Here is a 20,806-nt window from a genome sequence, read left to right as displayed (position 1 = left end):
GGCTTGCAGCGGCTGCTGGACAAATGGCTCGTCCTGCTGGGAACTGGGAAGTGGGCAGGGGCATGGGGCCATCCACTTCACCATGGTGTGGGGGAAAGTGCAGGAAAGTGGCGGCAAGTGGCGGGAAGTGGCGGGTAATGCATTATTCAGACTTGGCTGTTTGCTTTCAGCTGATTGGCAAAGCGAGCAGCAGCGAATCTATCGGGGATTTCCCTCGGATTCCTAATTGGATAACCTTCTGCGGCAAACGGCGTTGTGCTGTGGAATCAACGTAGTGTACTTATGGGGATTCTTAATTTGAAATGCATTTCTAAAGACCCAACTACCTCCACTTACTATAAAGTTTTGAAAGGAATGTTTGAAAGTGTTTCGTCTGCATGATTTTTAAATTTTCACATGATTTTACTACTCGTAGTCAAACTTTTCAAACTGCCCATGCTCTCCACTCTTGTGGTTCTTGGTTACTTTCTATTTTTTTAAATCGCTTAACGCAAACAAATATCCAAAGCGGATAAGATAATGCGAGTAGTTTTTTTGTCGATGTTCCTTCATCGTTTTGCTTGCGGGAAAATCGTGGTGGCCGAATGGATTTAAAGCCCGCGGCAAGTGGCTCACTTAATCCTGATACTTTGTCTGCGCTGTGCTAGTTTTTATTCAGTTTCCCTTTTTGAGCTTGGTAACTTTTCTTTGGCAATGTCTGGAAGTTCCTAATACATGACTAATACTTCGCCATAAAGTTTTCCGCCTGTTTGCAATGCCTTTCAATGCTGCTATTTTGCTTGGGTTTACGCTGCGTATGCGTGATTTGACGATGATAGCTCGCAAAGACAGCATTCGTCGTATGTGCTCAGCTATGCCTAAGTGAAAGCCTAGAAAGTACACTGAAACGAAAGTTCAGCTGGGACAGAGTGAATAAAAATATAAGCAAACAACTGTACTAAAAAATGCTATTGACTATTTTGCCAGTGTGATGGGAAATGACAGAGAAATGGATACTAAAAGCGTTTAGTACTCAATGTTCAGCAGCAATTAGACGGCCACAAAGCTGAAAAATCCATGCAGATGATGTAGTATGATGGGTAGTCATTTTGCGTAGTCTTTCAAAGCACTGCCATTTTTAAGTTGTATTTTTTTTTTGGTTGGAAAAAGCTGGTACCGCACAAGTCATTAAGTTCTCCGCAAGGCAAAAGCCTGGCATGCGACTTCCCTCAGCGTTCCAAGTGGAGCATCCACTCGATTTGTCTGCGGTTCAGTGGGTTCAATTCATCAGTGCCACGCCCCCTTGGCCGCCCTTCCTGTCACTTGCCGTCTTTGCCGAATAACAAAAGTAATTAGTGAGGCCGAGGCAGCAAAGGGTTGACCAAGGCTCGCCACTACTTCTTTTTTTTTTGCCATTTCCTTCCCATTTCCTTGTAGCTCATTAAACGAATGTGTGCCAATCGATCAAGGAACATACATATGTATGCATGGGATTTGCTTTATTTTGGACCTGGAAGACACACACACAAGCATACTTATCAGCAGCATTCATTGTCAATGCTTTCCGCAAACTTTTCTCATTAGACAGTGCAAACAAAATGGCTGCGTCTGCGGTTTTATCCACCCACCCAACCATCTAACCACCCATATCACCCATAGCACCCATATCCCGCCCACGATGCGGATGCCTGCTGATGTGGACGCTTTTGGCTCTTGTTTGACGTGGGCTTGGCAAATGGTGTCATAATGGCCGGAGAACTGCAAACAAACAATACCCGGCAAACATCGGGACAGATGGGCCGAATAATGAAGAGTGCTGGCTGTATGGCTGTAAGCCATGCATAATGAAACAGGCGAAAAACTGAATTAATTGTTGGCAACGCGATGCATGTTACTTCGGCTGAACCTTGACCTGCAACTCCATTCTTCATGCTTTACGATAGAACATAATGGCTAGAGTCACATAAATCTTAAAAATATTTAATCAAGTTTTGTGCCCCAAATGAAAAGAGCCTGTTTTTCGTTTCTCCAGTAAAGTTGAGTTTAATTTCGATTTAATAGACATTGACAGGGTGTACATTTCTGAGTGTGTTTTTGTGTGTTTTTCTTTGGTTTATGATTAGATATCGCTGTCCGATTCCGTGGCCATATCCTTGTCTGTTTTCGTATCCAGGTGCAAAGTTCCTCGGGAGATGCGCGTGGCTCAGCTACAGAGATTGTGGACACTACACTACGCTACATAGGAATAAGTTGCTTAGTTTAACGAAGTTTCACTTGCGGCATGCATGGAAATATCCAGTGTAGAAATATCATTATGTCCTTCTCAGTTTTGAGTGGTTATTGCAATTGCATCTTGTTATTAATTTGTTTTTTTTTATATTTTATTATTTTCTTATTTTGTTTTTCGTTCCAGGCTAGAACCTCTGATTGTCAGAAAGTTATTGAAGTTACATATATCCGAGGGAAGTGCAAGCCCGTGACCCGAAAAAGTGCAACTCGAACTGAGGTCGTGGCAATACTAACTCTACAGCGAACATACGAGTAGTAGCTTAATTATATACATTCATTTGCCTAGTTTCTTAGTTAACCATCAATGTTATCAGTGTTTTCTCAGTGTGTTTTGTGTTTTGTGTGCAAGTGTTGTTGGTGTGGATATCATTAACTGGTTGTTTCACTTGTGTTTTTAAGCATAGTTACGCTTTTTACCCCTTTAGAGAGCTCGTATTTGCATGTCTCATTTGAACAGATTCTAAGTTATTGCGTTATTGGGTCCAATACTCGTACAATTAACATTTAGCTCTGGCTTTGTTAGCTCTGGTACATAAAACACACTCTACAACAATAAAATTTGTAAATGGGCTTACTTAACACTAAAATTCCTACAAAGTCTGACGGTCTGAGACGGTGGTTTATCAGATTTAACTACATTAATTTTATCATCGTTAACATCTACATAGAGAAATGGGTTATGGGAGTTGGTAGATGGGAGATGGCAGATGGGTTATTTGTTACGCTCGTCTGCCCACTTATTGCTTGGCTTTTTGGATAAGTACTCCGTTTAATTGCTGACTCAGGTCTTATCCCTTGTGGTATCCTCCTCCTCCTGAAGCGAAATGATCTGCATAAATTGACAACAAATGCGGAAGGTTCTTTAGAATTTCAGCGATTACTGGCATTTGCTCTAGACTCTAAACTCTAGACTCTATACACTCTATATGGTATAGTGTGTAGTAGTGGCATGCCCCAAACATCGAATTACTTGCCGGCATCTACACTTGCTGCCAAATAAACGATACTTGCACGAGACATCAAAGCAAAGGGCTTTCGCTGCGGCCTTTGGCCAAATTAAGATGGCCAAATTAGGATGGTTAAGCTCTATGGAACTGACTCTAGTGGCATGGCTAAGGAATTTGTGTTTATTTGCAGTACCTGATGGCATACTTACTTGAGGATATCCAGCCGGACGTGTGTGCATGGGTTGTTTTGTCGATTATAAATATGCTATTTATACGAGTACGTTATAAACTGTGTAGAGTTCTCAAAAGTGTTTCTTTAGTTCAGCATTTGCATTTGAGGTATGCCCGTGTTACTCAAAAAGGTATATATAGTGTGTCTAATGCCTAGCAATAACATTGTGATATCTTATGCTATATCCTAATAATCTTGTCCTATCCCCACTGAAAGAAATCGTCGAAGTCATCTAGAAGGCGAAAATTGAACCAAAAAACCAAAAATTAGCCGAATTGAGTTAGTCAATTTTGGGGGGTGGTGCCGTTCGGTGTTTGGTTTCTTGCAAAGTGCTCTTTGTACGGTGAACTAGCTTCGAATTTGCGGAAAACACTGGAGATAGCATGCCAATCGAGTGGGGAAACTTAACTAGATGGTTTTCATTTCTTTTGTTTGGTTATCATGGTTATTATGGTTAGTATTTATTTATTCAGAGTGGTGGCCATAAGCGTTCCTACTGCTCCGGAATCCGGATGCACTTGTTTATGGGAGCAGTGAGCTGCGGGAACTGGTTTTCGAACTGTGGGCGGTGGCTGTTGGTTGGTTGTGGTGGTTGGTGGTGGTGATGGTCGTTCGGTCGGAGTTGGATAATTGGAATGGAAAATGGGAACTTCATTTTCATCGGTTTTATTTTGTTTGTTTTTTTTTTTTGATTAGCAGCAGAAACGTGGCCAAAGTGGACAACAACTTTAAAACGGAACGAGTACTCAAAAATATGCAGGAAGTTGTATAAATATATTTATATATATATTATATGTACACATCGAGAGAGCGTAAAATCGTTATAAAAACGTTATAAAATCGTTATAAAATCGAGAGGAGTCGAAAGCGTTAACAAATACTTAGTGATCGAACGAAAGCGCATAACACCTTATGGTATGTTACATTTAAGGATATGGTACATATACATATATCCACAGTTCGATTGCCTCGCCGATCGCATCGCATGTCCTTGCAGTTGAATGGTGGAAACTGAACGTAAAGCTGGAAGAACGAGCTGCTTACCTCCAGAGGACACTAGTCCCTGACCCCGTTCCATTTTATTTTATACGATGCAATTCGATTCGATTCGATTCGCTTGGAATCGATTCCGCTCGACTGGAATTGATTGGTTTTAATTCGCTCAATTCATTACCCGACCAGCGATGCGCTGGTCTCTTGTTTGCTTATCGAGTTAATCGCGTTGCGAATTTATTGATTGCCATTTTCTGCGCTGGCCAATGCGAAATGAGCACGACCACCGGTCTGGATGAGCACTTAATATTCATGATGCAGCCATTTACTCGAAAGCCATTACAGTCGACAACACGCAGAGTTGGCTCGTCATTACCTGGGGCAAAACTAATTACTATTAACAATGGCAATTGGCATTCGCACACTCATTCCCATGGCCATTTGCACTTTTACTCATCGAGTTTCTTGAATTCTTGGCTTCGTTATTTAAAAATATGAAACACAAGCCTCATTGCTGGTCAAACAGTTCAATTAAACAAATGCGGAGTGCCAAAGGACTTTTTCCTATACTTTCAAATGTTATCATCTCTTGGTAACCATAGTATACAAGTTAATATTAAAGTATGTTTTTGATCTAAGCAATTTTCCCGCATCCAGAGCCTTTCAACTTCGTTTTCCAAAGTGTACTTACCTGAACACAGTTTCCGGGCAATTTGACCATAGATAATTGGATATAATTGAACGAGTAATAAAAATAAAACGAAATGAACCTTGTGGAAATTTATTAAAATAAATACGTTTAACTTGGACTACTGGCAAACAACTAGGCATGGCCAAAACTACGTAAAAAGAGTGGCAAAAGGGGTGCTGGAAATCGGAAGTGGTGCAGAGTGTTCTTGGTGGTGGTGTTGGTGGTGTGGCTGTTCGATGTGGTCGGTGGTTGGGTCTTGGCCAGTCATTGGGCCACACAGTCGTTGCAATTTGCCGTGGGATCGGGGGTGCTGTTATTCGAATGGGAGTTCATGGTATCCCGGTGTGGGTGACTAGACTCTGAACGGCTGGTGGCGATGGAGGTGGTGGTGGTGGTGCTGGCGGCCTTGTGGCGCAGAAGTTGCCAGCGGCGCTGCCAATAGTTGGCCTTTTTGGCCAGAAGCTGCTCGCTGCCGGCCACCTCGATGTGACCCACTGAGGCGCGGCTCGACTGCGGATGCAGGATGAGATCCGTGCGGAGTTGCTGCACACGGCGCACATCGTAGTTCTCCACCACAATGATGGGTGTGGGCCGCAGTCTTTCCGGCGGATTGAGCCGGATGTTCGGCTGCAGGGAGTGGCAGTTGCGCTGGCGTCGCCAGATTCGAGATTTCAGACTTGGCCAGTGGAGCAACTGCCGCAGCGAGATCCTTTGAGGTGACTCGACGGCGGGGGGAGCGGCGGCCAGAAGATCCCTGACCAGATCGGGAGCCACCACACCATCAGTCAACTGTCCGGGTACGTGCGAGTCCAGCCGCAGGCTGCTGCTGTTCTGCGAGTTCTGTGGTGGTGGTGTGCTCACATAGAACTTGGTGCGGGCGCTGCGACGGGGCACCCGCAGACTGTTGGTCTTCCATGCATCGTGCAGGGATCGGAGGCCGGGCAAACGTGCAAGGTGGTGGATGTTATCGTAGGAGGCGGACAACATACCTGCGCGCTCGTCCTGGTACTCGTCGTCGTCCGACGATTCGAGCCGGTCCTCCACCAGCGAGGTTTGCCGCGAGAGACCCTGTTAAGTGGGTTCACATTGCAGGTTGCACATTGCAGGTTGCACATAGCATGTTGCACATAGCATGTTGCACATTGCGGGGATTGCACATTGGTGTGTAAAGCAAACAGAGACGAAGCGAAATGAAACGAAAAGAAGAGACGAAACGAAACCAAAATGGTGAGCGCATCTACTACGAGTACCAAAGGAGTACACACACTAAAGCCAACTGCAGCTAAGGTCCTTCCAGGTGCTCCTTCAAATAGAGAGAGTAAGGTGCTCAGTGGACCCCCATCACTTACCGCATTGTGACGCCTTCTGGGCGGCGAGCGCTTATTCCACAGCGCCTCCAGTTGATCAAAGTGCTGCGATTGCGCCAGAGCCGCCTGCTCCGGTCCCAGATTCGCCTGGGAAGCACCTGTCTTGGTCTCGGCTATCTTCGAGATCTCCTCCATGCTGGCCGAAACGCTGAAGCGCCGCTTCAGGCGCTCATCCACCTGGGCCATCATCACCGAGGAGGTCAGGTGGCCGTACTTCTTCTGCCAAGTGTACGTGTCCAGCGAAACCTCCTTCTTCAGCAGCCGCTTCATCTGACGCTTGGGACCCTGCGGTCTCAGGTCTGTGGGTGGCACATCAGGATTTGGAAAATTCTTATAAATTCTGTGAAAAAGGAGCAAGTCATACCTTCAACATCCTTGCTGGGACCCGAATACGTAGGCAGTTTCACATACTGCGCCGGCGTGTTGTGCAAGCAAATCACGGGAAGATTGTAGCTGTCCACCAGCTGGACCAGCACGCGAGACACCTCCAGACTGATGTCGAAGTGGGTGAAGGGCACGTGCATTTGCAGCGAGGTCAGAGCCAGTCCGCGCTTCGTTTCCCACACAATCAGGGTTTTGTCATCGCTTCCAGAAACGGCAGTCGAACCTGTATTCGAGCAGGATCAATCGGGATTAATTAGAAGTTTTTCTTATTTTAAATATTGTTAAATATTCACCATCTGCCGAAACTTTGACTCCAATCACTGGACCCAAATGTCCTGCCAGCGTGTGCACCTCCTCGCCGGTGAGCAGGTCCCAGATGATGAGATTCATGTCCTTCGAGCCGGACAGCACCTGAGTCTTGTTGGTCACCGAAACGGCCACGCAGGTGACCGCATCACTGTGCCCCACCAGCACCTGGCTGAGTTTGCCGCCCGTTGCCTGCCACACCTTCAAGGACATGTCCCGCGATCCGCTGATGATGTGCACACTATCTGCGCTGATCTCGAAGCAGGTGATCTCGTCCGAATGCGAAACGGAGTACTTCTCGTCCTCCTGAGTGAGTGACCAGATCTTCAGAGTGTTATCCCCGTTCGTGGAGACGGCAAAGCGCATGTTGTTGGTGACGGCCAAACTTTTGTAGGGTCCCTGGATGGTCTGCAACAAATTGCCGGAATGGGCCATCCAAACGAGCAGCATCGAGTCGCGATCCGTGGATATTACTCGCAGGGAGTCCATCAGCACCACCACCTTGACCACCGGCGCAGTGTGGCCTTTGAAGGAGTGACTGATCTCGCCCAGAGCCAGATTCCAAATGTGCACCATACGATCCTCGGAACCGGTGGCCAGAAACTCGCCATTGGGCGCAAACTTCAGACAGGAGACTCCAGCTGTGTGGCCCTCCAATGTGCATTGGTATTCCGGCGTATTGATCCGCATGAGATGGACATGGCGTCCGGAGGCAATGGCCATTTGCTGGGAGTCGCGGGACAAATCGAAGCAGGTAATGGGCGGCAATGTGGTCGATGGCGATCGCTGCGCCTGCGCATGACGCTTCAGGCTGCGTTTGCGACGCGGATGCCTCGAGTAGGGATTCACGTAGAGCTCCTCGTTGCGGAACGAATAGAAGGTGATCTTGTTGCCGCCCACGGTGACCAGGAAATCGTCATTATCCATCGCATGCACGGCGGTGACTGGTCCCGGATTCGGAGGCAGGGATCTTACCAGTTTGCCCGCGTGCATGTCATAGATCAGCGCCCGTGTGTCATCACAGCCCACCACACAGCGCTGGCTGTCCTTGCCAATGGAAATGCTTCGAATCTGGGGAGTTCCAACTAAGGATCAGCATCCTGTAGGGGTATAAAGGAGGGGCACTCACCTTCGACTTGTGTCCTTTGAGAGTATGCAACTCCTTGCCGGTGGCCAGGGTGCGCACATAAAGCGCATTATCCTCACACAAAGCCAGCAGAAAGACCTTAAAATTAATGAATTGAGCTTTTAAGTTTTTCAGTTTAAAAGAAATTTAGTAGGAATTTTTAATTTTTCGATTTTGTAACTAGTTGAATGTTTGTATATGCCTTAATTATCATTTGTGTGTTTAAAACACGAAATGTTATGAATGCAATATATATCTTACAGAAAGTGATGATTAAAATTTTATTGCCGCATTCGATATTCTTAATTGTGAATTTTTCATTTAATTGCGGATCGTTGAGGGCCGTTGACGAGTTAATCGAAAATTAATAAATTGCATTTCACCAGTTCAGCTTTCAGCTACGGAGGCTGAAGCATTTCAATTTATGTAAGGACAGCCCACAGGAAGCTTTTCTGGGGGGAGTGGCCGGGTCACTGCCGTGCCACGAAGCCATCAGGATGCAGGCCAAAGAGCAAGAAAGTTGATTTCCTTTTGCCATTTTCCTTGGCTAAGAATCCTGCCCAAGGGGCTGCTTCCCCCCGCCCCTCTCCACTCCACCAAGTGAAGTGTTCGTGTATGTATTTATATGTATATGTGTATGGGTGCCCAGGCGAATACGTATATGTATGCATGTATGCGTGGCTGTGTAAAATTACATTTCAATTTGGGGAAGGCGGAAAGTCCCGCCCATACGGATATGTCCTTGTTATCGCGAAACAATTTTTCCGCCTGCTTATAGGCAATTTTCCCTCAATTTTCACCAGCACTTTTGTTTAATGTGCGAAATTGTATTTTCGGTTGCGGCAAAGGACATCATGAGTTTTGGATCCGAAGGAGCCACACCAAAGTCCAAAGGTAATTGAATCGCTACCACGGACTAGCTTTTTACTTTGTCTCTGACTTTTCAGTATTTTTTCAAGTTGTGTGAAATGGGAGCAAACTGGGAAGCATGGGAAAAAATGTTCCTTTTTTCATATAAAATGGAGGTTCTAAATTTTATGTCTGATATGCAGCATATCCGCGCGACTTTGTATCATAAATTCATTCATTGCAGAACTAATATTTGGAAGTAATAATAGGAAACCTTCTAAGTTAAAATTTAAAATAAAATGAAATCTGAAAACCGATTACTCTCTATTTCTTTAAGTGCACAAACTGCTGACTGGTATGTGCCATCCGAGGAGATCCCCTTGAGCCAGGAGCTGCCGACTCGGCGCACCTTGAATTACAGTGGCTCTTTCCTGTTGTCTGTCTATTGTGGATTTGCTGGCTGGGAGCAGATGGATGTGGGCCACTGCGGAACTTGAGGAGCGAGTGGCAAGTGGAAGCACGCATCAATTGCCAGCCGTTGGGATGAGATGGTATGGGATGGGAATAAGTTTAGATGGGGACCGAGCACAGTTGCCATTGACAAAGGACAACAGCAGTGTTGGGGAGCCGGAAGATTCCCGCCGGTATCTTGATATTATTTTGCGTGCCAAATTGCTGCTAAGTATGCAATACTTATTGATAGAGGCAGGCACGAGCCCACACATACATACAGCTACACAGATACACCCATACACACATACACACATACGCAGACATCAAGTTTTTTTTTGTCAAGCTGATTGACAACAAAGGATTTGGCGCGTAATGCGTACCCAAGCTGGATTCACTTATTAGAATTTCAGCAAAGAAATCCCCGAGTTGTCAAGTCACCCATCTTTTTTCCTGTGACATACTCGTATCTATGCGCATATCCTTGTCCATCTATTGTGTGTTTCGCTTTAAACTTGCAGGATTTCACTTTTATATTTGCCATGTTGTCTCTGGTGTTTATGTGTACTTAAATTGCGCTTCTCGTTATTGGGTTACTATACTTGGAACGCTTCACTCAAGTGGAATATGGCTTAAAGCTTGGCATTCTTCTCCGTCTTTTTTATTATATTTTTCTGTCTCGAACGCAGGAATTGCTTTTAAAGCTGCTTGCTTTTCAGCTGATAATGGCGAGCGGGGGCAATCCCCTTAAGGACTCAACTTTTGTCTTTGCCCGAAGTTTGTTTCGTTCAATTTTTGCGAAGCCACATAAAGTGCAAGTGCATGGGGAATTCACGCAGGATGCACTTGCCACGCAAGGCGAAATCCGCAAAATAATATTACTTTTACAATTAATTGTGGTATTCTCAACTCACCGAATTCCACGAAATATCAATACGCCGTACAGCACTGGTCATCTGCATGGTGTTCAGCAGGGCGAAATTCTCCAGGTCCCACACGCAAATTGTCCTGTCGACGCCGCCCGAGATGAGGACATCGCAGGCTCCGGCCACCACGATGCCACTCACTGCACCGCGATGATGGGTGATGCGGTGTCTCTGGAGGGCACAGAAAATCGAAATACAAATTTAGAGATTATAAATTAGAGATTAGAAATTATTTAGAGAAGAGCATAGATGCACACTTAAAATGAACTTTAGATAATATGTTTAAATAACCATAACATTTGATTGCGAAAAGCACAGCAACTTTATCAGGCCCACCCATCGAAAGCCATTTGTTTCTAATACCAAACTAAACGATCGGATTTTAAATATTAATCCCAGGTAGTGCCAGGGAACGTGGATTTGGCTTGCGTGTTCCATGTGCTGCCCTCCAGTTGGCCGTAACTTCCGCTCACTCGTGTTTCCCTTTGTTTGTCACATTTCGTATGCATTAAGTTAATTACCACCTAGCATGCGAGTTTCCCTTCCCAGGAAGCGACGGCGGAAAATGCCAAAAGTTTGATAAATTACCTGGACCTTAAAAAAAAAGAAAACTGAAGTGAAGAGAAGAGAAGGGAAGGCAGCAACGGTGGCGACATGAATGGATGTGCCGGCATGACACGGCGTATACGTAATATTGTAATTAATTCAATAAGTGCGCGTAATTGCAGCTGTTGGTGTTTGTGTGTGTGTGTGTGTGAGTATGTATGGCACTTCCGGTGTGGCAGGAGCAGAGTACTGCAGCCTTGTCTACGGTCTACGGTTAAAATCGCGTAAGGGAGCGTGCAGCAGCCGGCCGATTCAGCGAAATTGACTTTAAAATATGCCCGGGGCCAACCGAGTGGGAATAAATCTAATTTCTATATGTGTGTCAACAGGACGACGACAAGGACGAGAACAAGGACGCGGGCACCCACAGATACACACACGCACACACGCGTGTGATATGCAAACATGGCGCATTGTGGGTAATCACAGTTTAATGTGTGCGTCTCTGAAATATCAACTTAGCATGACTTATGGCGGGGCGGAAGTGGGAAAAGTGGAGCAGGGACTATGACATAGAAGGATAGGAGGAAAGGACACCATCTCCTGCCACGGTTCATTTGCCAGGCCGCGGAACGTGTAAACCCATGTTCAACGAGCAGCACACTCATGTCAGCCAGATGGCAACAATTCCCCCACATAAGAACCCCCACCACACCACTTCCACACCACCCAAATCCCAACCATTTGCACAGCCACCCAACAAAGTCCAACAAAGTGACCTTGCCCGCTGTTTGATGAAAGGCTGTCGACTAGTTAGGCGGAATTTATTTGGCCCAGAGAAATTATGCAAATGCATTCGGTCTGTTTGATCTGGTTTGCGGCGAGGTTTTGCAATTAGCCTCAGCAAATGCGTTTCGCATTGCACCAAAATGAATGAATGAATGAATGAATCCGTTCGATGCACTTTCGAATGGGGGACTCGAACAATAATTGATGAATTCAAACAGAGTGCTATTTGATTTTCATTTACATGGCGCTAAACAAACCGATTTCGCATATTCGATTTATAGCAATGCAAATAAATGCCTGAAATTGAAAGGTGTTGTTTAAGGCCATAAACTGGCTTCGAGTGTGCGCACTTAAGTTATCAAATAAATTTGCTAGCAGCAGCCAATTTAACTGGGCTAAGACAATAAGACACTTGACTGTCTGTATTTCTGTATTTGAACAATTAATAATAAGCTGTTGTTCTTATTCAAAAGATGGTGTGCCTGAGAATTCTGACATGCAGATAAAGTCTTTCACTTACGGAACAAAAGCTTGCAGTCAGCCTGTTCTTCAAAGATAAATATTTCAAAAGTGACAACTCAAGTGATAGAACTTAAAATATAAAGATGAAAAGTGACTAAGAGTAAACTCTACTAATATGCATATAACCACTGGCTTTTGGTGCACCAAACGCGGGACTTAGAGAATCTGTTTGGCCAACGCACAAAATGTTTTCAAATTAGCTTGTGGCCATGCATGAAAATCCCTGCAAAAGTTATATGGTCTCCATTGTGCCGCTTTTCATTCGCTGAAAGTGACCATTATGGCGGCCATTAGTTTCTACCAGCGCAATGCCCCCCTTGCAACTGCCCCCATGTGAGTGCCCCCATGTGAGTGCCCCAATGTGACTGCCCCATGTGACTGCCCCAATGTGAGTGCCCCATTGTGTTCGTGCTTGCTCACCAGTTTGCCGCTGGCCAGGTCCGTGATGGCGATGCTTGCATCCTCGCTGCTGCTTATGATGAGCGTGTTATTGGCGCCGGCTGCCACGCCCGTAATCGGAGCCGTGTGGGCGTTCCTGCGATAAATGGATGAATGTGGAGAAGCAGAGGATGTTTAGATAAATTGCGCCTGCAGAGATTTACAAATTACGCCAGTGGCGGCGAAACTGGGAAAAATGGTGTAACGATAAAGCGACGAAGGCGACCGGCACACAGAAATATATTAGGTCTATACATCACGGAATTACTACGGATATTGGAAACATTGTGTCCAGCTTTCTGTAACCATCAGTTATTCGTGTGCCTTAATTTTAAAGAAGTTCTGCTGTACTACTGTGAGAATCTTTCTGTTTCCTTCTTTTTCTTTTTTCTCCCTGTGTACTCACTTAATGTGCGCCCGTCGCTCGCGGAGTCCTACGTGCCACACGAGTACAGTGGCATCCTCGGAGCCGGTCAGCAGCAGCTCCGAATCCGACTGGGGCGCCACCAGGAGGCACGTGACCGCCGCCGTGTGTCCTAAAAAGCAAGCCGCGTGTGGCGATTAGCTCGTCTAATGGCGGTAGATGGCGTCACTGCGGCACCACTCACCCTTGAAGATGTGATCCAGCGAGTTGCTCATGATGTGCCACTGCTGCACGTCGCCGGAGCTGGTGGCCAGGATGAGATGCTGCTTGGACGGCGCCAGCCACACGGCGCGTATGCAACCCGTGCCGGACACCGTCATCGTGCGGATCTGCGAGGGCAGCGGAGCGGGCAGCCAGCCGGTGAGCGGTACGAGCAGCGGTACCGCATAGCCGTCGCACCAGGCGGTCGCCGAGCGGACCGTCATGCTCAGCAGCGAGTTGTCGTCGTCGTCGTGCTCGCTGATGGGACGCAGCCAGGATATCAGCTGGGAGCCCAGCTGCATGGGGTCGCGGGTGAGGACGTCGCTGGACTTGCGGATCGTGTAGTAGATCAGCTCGATGTCCCTGTCCAGGATGTAGCAGCGCACGTGCTCGATGAGGCAGCGTAGGTAGCTGATCGATACGGTTTGCACCTGGGGTTGGGAATAAAGTGTTAATCAAGTGAATACAGCTCAAAGTTCTTTAATTAGGCTTGTTAAAAATTATGATTATTTTGAACTTGTATTAAAGAATGTACAATTTTACATTTTATGTAGCCCCGCGAATTAATTAAATGCAAATTGATTCATATTCATGTGCGCTGTCGCTTAGTCAATAAAAGGATTCCATGCTCGCCGCTGGGAATGCAAATATTGGCAGTTAAAAATGTATCGGAATATTCAATTCGCGCTGAACGAAAATGTAACAAACAAAAGCATTAATTTGATTGGCTGGCAGTTGGCACATCCGCAAAAACTTTCGCACACAAGCACACACACGGGGGAAACAAAAGTTTAATTGCATACTTTCCAGAGCCGAATAATGAGTTTGCCGCACTCACTGAATGAAGCCAAATGGAATGAAATTAAAGCAGCTTCGTGGCCCAAATACGGGGGAATCGGGTTTGGGGATCAGGGAATCAGGGAATAGCAGCAAATAGCAAATGGCCAACTGCAGCGAAACAATTAGGCAACCGAATTAAAAGAGCCAACAGCTGTACGAGCTTTGCTTGAATTTGGTTTGAATTTTGCATTTTCGGCACGGAGAAATACCCGTTCTAATTTCATTAGCACATTATACTTTCGTGAGGCTTTTATTGAGCTGGACTCTAGCCGTCTATCCGCCTGTCCTTCTCAATTAAAATTATCAAACTGTTTGGCAGTTTTGTGGATTGCACTTGCACTAATGCTAAAGTCATTATGAAGTTGACTAAAGCTTCTGGGTTTTATTCATTTAAATTAGAAGCTGCACGTTTAGGTAGTCTATAAATCACCTTAATTACTCGTTAGCTAAGTTAGCTAAGTTTGTGTAACGATTACCTTCACTTTTAACTGCCAAAAAGCCAACTTTATTTACCACTCAACCATTTTATGGCTCGTCTGACTAGCACAGCACAATCAATAGCATGTAAATCACTTTTTCCCATAATTTAGTTTCGCTCCCAGCTTTTACTTCATCAGCCCGCCCTTTGAATGTGCAAATTAACTTTGTGCCCGCTTGATGGTGCTAAATTTTGACATGTAAACGGAAGACGGTCCGTTTGATTGCCAAATTACCAGGCAATTAAGAGCAGCCAAGTGCTGAGCTCCACTGATTGCCTTGCCCCACTGCGAAATAGAGATGAGGGGGGTGGGGAACTAATTGGGGAGCTTACCGCCGCCAGCAGGAAGTCGAAGTTGCAGACAGCGATCTGCTTGAAGCGGGTGGTGTCATCGGATCGCATCAGGTGGTGCCAGCTCTCCTCCACGTGCCGCATGCTGTAGCTCACATCGGCGGCGATGGGATTGTAGAAGGTGGATGTGTCGTCGTTGTGATGGGTGGACGATGACTTCCGGCCGGCGGAAACGGCTGACACCGCCGACAGCGAGTCCTTTTCGCGCTCCCTGTCCTTCAGGCTGATCACCGACTTGCTCTCGCTGCGATTCGACTCGTTCTCCAGCGTGCTCTCGTCCTCGTCCTGCGGAAAGAACAGATTGGCCAGCTCGCAGTGCAGGCTACGCGTCCTTTGCACGTCCATGTACCGCCGCTTGGCCACCGAGGAGCAGTAGTTGTGCCGCCACTGAATCAGCACCTTGCCGGACATTATCTTGTCGTGCAGCAGCAGCAAAAGGTCTGCAAGTTACAGGCAATATAAAAACAATTCATTGAATCATTTCGACTACTTTTTGACTACATGTTTATCCTATGATCCATGGAGTATTTGACTTACCCATCTCGCGATGGATCTTCTTGAAGGTGGCGAAGCTAAAGTGTCCGTTCTTGGTCTCAATCAGCGACTCCGGATCGTCGGTGGGCATGAGCAGCTCCAGCAGCTCCGTCTCACTCAATCCGTACTCCGAGCAGGTGATGTAGCTGGCCAGATCGCCCACCGCCTGTCGTCCGTAGTGGCGCTCCAGCTGGTCAAACTGCTGCTCCACATAGAGGGCAAAGCTGACGTCGCCTGGAATGCAGTGTGGCGGTATCTTTAGCTTGGTGGCATAGTCACCCAGATTCAAATCGAACTGGTACTCGACGGACTTGAAGCGATCCCGCTGCATTGGGGTAAACTTCAGCTGCTCCACGGGCGTGGTGGAGCTGCATATGATCTGCACATTCCAGGGCAGCGATGTGGGTAGCCACGACAGAGCCGTCACAATATCGCAATCCAGTGGATTCAGCAAGTGCAAGTCGTCAATGAACAGGAACAGGACATCATTGCCCATATCCTCGACCCGACGCAAAAGGTTCTGGAACCAAGTGTTGATATACAGCGGATCAAAGGAGGCGTCCTTGGGCAGATAGCCCTCCGGTATGTTGAAGATGATCGAGATCTGCTGGCAAATCACGCGGAGCAGCTCCAGATTGTAGGCGGAACGGGGCGTGGCCTTGGCAAAGCGAATCACCCGGTGCACGCGAGTGGAACCAAACCAGCTGCCCACCTGGCCGTACAGGTGGCACAGGATGGCGCTCTTGCCACTGCCATCGGCGCCGCAGAGAAAGTACGGCGCATGCCGACTGCCGTTCCGGAAGTTGGCCATCAGATTCTGGCGGAGCTGTTGGGGCACCCGCGACTCCACCAGGGCATCGCTGTCCGTGTGCTCCCGCAGGATCCGTAGGTGCGTGGCGTGCTCGTGAAAGATTTCCTGGAATGCAAGCCAAAAATTAACAAAAACCAGAAAAAAATGTGTTGAATAAGTAAGTTGAGTGAATATCCATAACTCGCTTTATAATTTAATTAGTGTTTCCCAAACAATTATTTGCCATTATTTGTGTCGTTTTATTTGACATGCGGCACAACTTGTGAGTGGGAGAAATGCGAATTTAATGTCCTGTTTAATTGCCATGTGATGCCATCTGCAATTATTAATTGCGTGCGACAGGCATCAAATTAAATCACTATAATTGACAGCGCATTTTTTCAATGCTCATACCCACAAAATGTGATGGCTGCAGTTAAAGCGAGAGTCTGTATAAATATTTATGATGTGCTTTAAATATGTTTCAAAATGATCATTTGAGTGCGGCGAGCAAGGTCAACTGTGTGCAGGTTGCTTGCTTTTTTTGCAGAATGTAATTATTTTTGATTGCGTGCATATGAGAATCATTTGCATAGAAATACACTTGGAATGCTTCTCAAAACCGGTGGCTGTTTTGGTTTGTCCGTAATTGGATTTGCCACCTGCCACATGCCACCGGCAGCCATAATCCCAGACCAGTGTCACTTCCATGCGCATCCTTCAGGCATTCATCTCGGACCAGCTTCCGTTTGTGTGGTGACCTCTAAGAGGTCCTTCTTCCTATCCATCTCCATATTCTCCTTCTTCTCCACATCTCCACCCTCATCACCTCGCAGCTGTGAGTAAATAAAATAGAGTCGCACACGTATGGCCAAGTGTCGCCCGCCTCCATTCGCCTGCGAGACCAGAGCACGTCATCGGCATTAGTATCCCCCCATCACTTGGAACGCCAGTGAGTGGCATTCAGCATGTTTGCCACGCAACTTTGTTTACCTGTGCCTCTGCCACAACCTCCTCCTCCCCCCTCCCCCGGCACGGCTGCCCACCTGCTGGGCAGGTGTCTGAGCGGCTTGTACTTGGAAAAACAGACTTGCTAAGTGCTGAAAGTATGTCGCCCCTAACGTAGATACCCATTTAAATATTTTGAGTTCAATACACGGAGTAACTGAGCATGAATGTTCCCAAAAATTTAAAGCACTTTATGCCAGTAAAGTTCATAACATCATCTATCAGCTTACTTAATAAGTGAAAATTTGGTATAATGGGGTATGTATAATCATATTTCAAAAATCTAAAATAATTATTTATGAATTTCAATAGCTCTCATAATTTTTCAATCATAATCATCCCACTTTTCAGGAACCTATGTGAAATTTGTTCAAATGTATAATCATATTTCAAAAATAGAAAATAATTATTTATGAATTTCAATATGAATTGAATATTTATAAATTTTTGGCGAGTGTCAGTCAGCTCGTCTGGCTGTGGCACTTTTGCCACTAACAAGTAGTCATCCTGGCCTTGTCAGGATCTGAGGCTCAGACTGCGTCTGAGTCTGTGGCGGAGTCTCTTTCACCATTTTTCGCCAGTAAGCGGCTTTTGCTTTGCAAATCTCATTTGACAGCTTCTGTGTAATGCACTTCTCGGTGACACATTCACCCAATCAATACATACAGCTCCCGGGGAGCTGTGTATGTCCTTTCACGCTGCCCTCATAAAGCCACCTGAGTTGCCGCTTAATTAGTTGGCATTTGACTTGCTTTAATTTCATTTTCGCAGAGTGCCGTGGTCGCATGCAGCGACTCTAGCGTTGCGCATACGACGTGTTGCACCTGGTGAGGATTATGGTTCTATGCTTTGGCATAGAGGAGTGGTGGGAGGGGAGGTGGGGGCTGCGCACTTTGCATATTTCTTGGTTGCGGCAACGAATGCCACAACATTTTGTCAAAGTGCGCGGCGCTGGTGGATCAGATGGGTTTTGCCTTTGCAACACTTTTATCCGCATCGCTGCTGGGGAGGATGTAATGCTATGGTATGGTATGGTATGGTATGGGACGGGATGTTGACCGGGCCTGAATGCAGTTTACGTTGCTGCATCGTTAAGTGCAAACAAGGGACGACCTGGCTGGGCGTGGCTACATTGTGCCCAAGTGTAAGTGTGTTAATATGTCAGAGGCGGCGGTAAAAGGGGGCGCGGGGGCGGTGGCGTCAAGGAGAGCCGTGAAAGGAAAATGACTGGGGCGAGGCTGGAGCTTGAGGCAGTGAGTCGGCAACATGTAACTTGCAACCCCGTCTAATGCGCTACAAGGTATTAGTTTTAGATTAATACATAGGAAAGGTTCTAGCTACGAAACCATTAACTAGTTCGCCATTATAGAAGATCCAAAATGTAAGAATTTCATATATATGTCATATTTCTAGTTATGAAACTTTATTTTTGCCTATTTTACTAGTTTTTTTCCGAGTGCACCACTTGTGTTCGCCCGCTAATGGCAGCGACCAGTTCGCATTACGCCTCGTCCTTCGGCTGCGACCGAGCTGAAATGTTAAATGCTTTCAACAAAAGCCAACAAGAGGTGGCGTTGGGGGCCAAAACGGGGGTCGTCGAGTGGCGGGGAGTGAACTTATGCAATGCAGGGCCATGCTGGAAAACCGCAACTGGAACGGAAGGCGATCTGAGTGGCGCTGCCAAGCGGGCGGTGGCGGCAACCTTGAGCTAAACGATTTCCTCGGCCATTTTGACGTTTTTGGGCCAACTCGATTTCAATTGGTTTTTATTGCAGGAAATCTCTTTCAAACTCAATTTCGACAACTGTCATATGCAAAGCATACTTTTTCCTGCATCCTCTTGTGCCTATACACACACACACATATATGCAGTTGTGGCCAAAATAATAGTTATAGTTCCAAATAAACAAGCGCAACAAACTGCTCATTTTGAAAAAGAAACGAAAACATAATACAAATCAAAATTTTGTTGAAAATGTGGGAAAACTTTTGCATATTTAATTTAATTTTGTTCACAATTATAAATAAAGTGCATCTTTAGATTTTTTATTTCAAACTCCTTATTTTGCTCACAACTGTATGCATAAGAGGGACTTGCACGTTGAACGAATTGAGTTGAATTTTCCTGGAAATTGCAATTGCCCAACGAAAATCTCAACATATTTCAGGTAAAAGTTGATATAAAGAGAATCCTTAACCAGCTTTTTTGCTAGCAAATATGCACAAGAGTGCCTTGTGTTCAAATTTTATTCTTTTATTCTTTTCAATAACGACTTATTCTGCAAATGACCACTTTGTGGCTGTGCAAATTGAAGTGGTATTCATGCAAACATTTTAAATTTCCCATTTTTCCAGCTCTTTGTTTACTTTCCCAGCTTTTACGCCAAAACATCTGCTTTGAAGCCTAATTCACCTGCCACATGCCGAACATTTAATTAACGCTCAGCTATTAGCCAACAACTCGAGACTTTGTGGCGCCACCACTGAACAATAAACAATGGAGTGCCCCAAGTAAAGCTCCGCAAGAAGGCATAAAAAACAAGGTAACACCAAATCCTAAAGGCTCCCAACTTTGTCTGCGGGAAATTCTTGGAATTAATTTATGATTCTTCGTTTCGGCCGCTTGCCAAGCGAAAAATAACAATCAGAATTGCTGTTGATTAAATAAGCGTTCAGTGGTTTTGAGAAGTGGCCAAAATACATTTAATTTAATTCGCGGCTCCGAGCGTTTTGTTAGCTGTCTGCCGTATTAATGGCCCAAAGTGGCTGGCCAACTCACCTGCACAGTCTTTTTCCTCCCCTTGATTACGTCGGGATCATTGGTTATGTGCGCCTCGATTAGCAGGCGCAACTTGTCGGTGACTTTGTTCTTGAACTTGCTCAAGTAGGACTCGTGGTCCTCGTTGTCCGGGTCGATGGCCTCGCTGGCCGCATTGCCGGGCACCCTGCAATTGGTAATAATGGGTAATAGCCCTAATTAGCCAGCACTTCTAGCCAAAAAAACTCTGAGCACCAGCAATGTCATTGGTGTGGTAAATTGTTCTGACTAATGTTCTGACAAAATATTGAATAAAATGTACATGAATGCCAGTGATTAAATATGACAACGTTAGATCTCAGTTATTGCGCGTCATCGGAATCTAATCTATTATTTAGCTTATTCAATTGAATGTAAAGTGATTTTCCGTAAATCCCCGTCAGTATGGCAGTAAAAACTGATTTAGCTGAGCCTTTAATGCTTTAATTGGCACTATGCTTATTGCCTTTTCACTATTTTTTTTCGGCGTTGATAAAAGTTAGCGTAATGAAACTTTTTCACATTATCAAAAGTGATTAATTAAAGTTT

The 20,806-nt window shown here is 45.8% G+C and overlaps 1 protein-coding gene across 5 annotated transcripts in view; it reads right to left on the bottom strand.

Moving 5' to 3' along the window:
* Window positions 1–2,050: 2,050 nt before the first annotated feature.
* LOC122613504 (NACHT domain- and WD repeat-containing protein 1) overlaps window positions 2,051–20,806 on the bottom strand; it is a 33,570-nt gene continuing 14,814 nt past the window's right edge. For 2 of the 5 annotated variants that reach the window (XM_043787708.1, XM_043787707.1), the window contains exons 7-18: window positions 20,240–20,405; window positions 15,666–16,578; window positions 15,111–15,568; window positions 13,443–13,890; window positions 13,241–13,370; window positions 12,817–12,931; window positions 10,528–10,710; window positions 8,318–8,413; window positions 7,176–8,259; window positions 6,863–7,105; window positions 6,481–6,797; window positions 5,122–6,199 (exon numbers count right to left, since the gene is read on the bottom strand). In XM_043787708.1, coding sequence (XP_043643643.1) covers window positions 5,396–6,199; window positions 6,481–6,797; window positions 6,863–7,105; window positions 7,176–8,259; window positions 8,318–8,413; window positions 10,528–10,710; window positions 12,817–12,931; window positions 13,241–13,370; window positions 13,443–13,890; window positions 15,111–15,568; window positions 15,666–16,578; window positions 20,240–20,405 — 4,957 coding nt within the window. In that variant the 3' untranslated portion in view covers window positions 5,122–5,395. Of the gene's footprint in view, window positions 3,098–3,140; window positions 4,020–5,121; window positions 6,200–6,480; window positions 6,798–6,862; window positions 7,106–7,175; window positions 8,260–8,317; window positions 8,414–10,527; window positions 10,711–12,816; window positions 12,932–13,240; window positions 13,371–13,442; window positions 13,891–15,110; window positions 15,569–15,665; window positions 16,579–20,239; window positions 20,406–20,806 lie in introns of those variants that run through there. The other 3 variants (XR_006325692.1, XM_043787710.1, XM_043787709.1) reach the window with 3 other exon arrangements.

The sequence above is a fragment of the Drosophila teissieri genome, chromosome 2R (assembly GCF_016746235.2).
Source record: "Drosophila teissieri strain GT53w chromosome 2R, Prin_Dtei_1.1, whole genome shotgun sequence".
Classification (NCBI taxonomy): Eukaryota; Metazoa; Arthropoda; class Insecta; order Diptera; family Drosophilidae; genus Drosophila; species Drosophila teissieri.
Note: the sequence above shows the minus strand (reverse complement) of the source record. Positions and strands in the feature narration are given on the sequence as shown.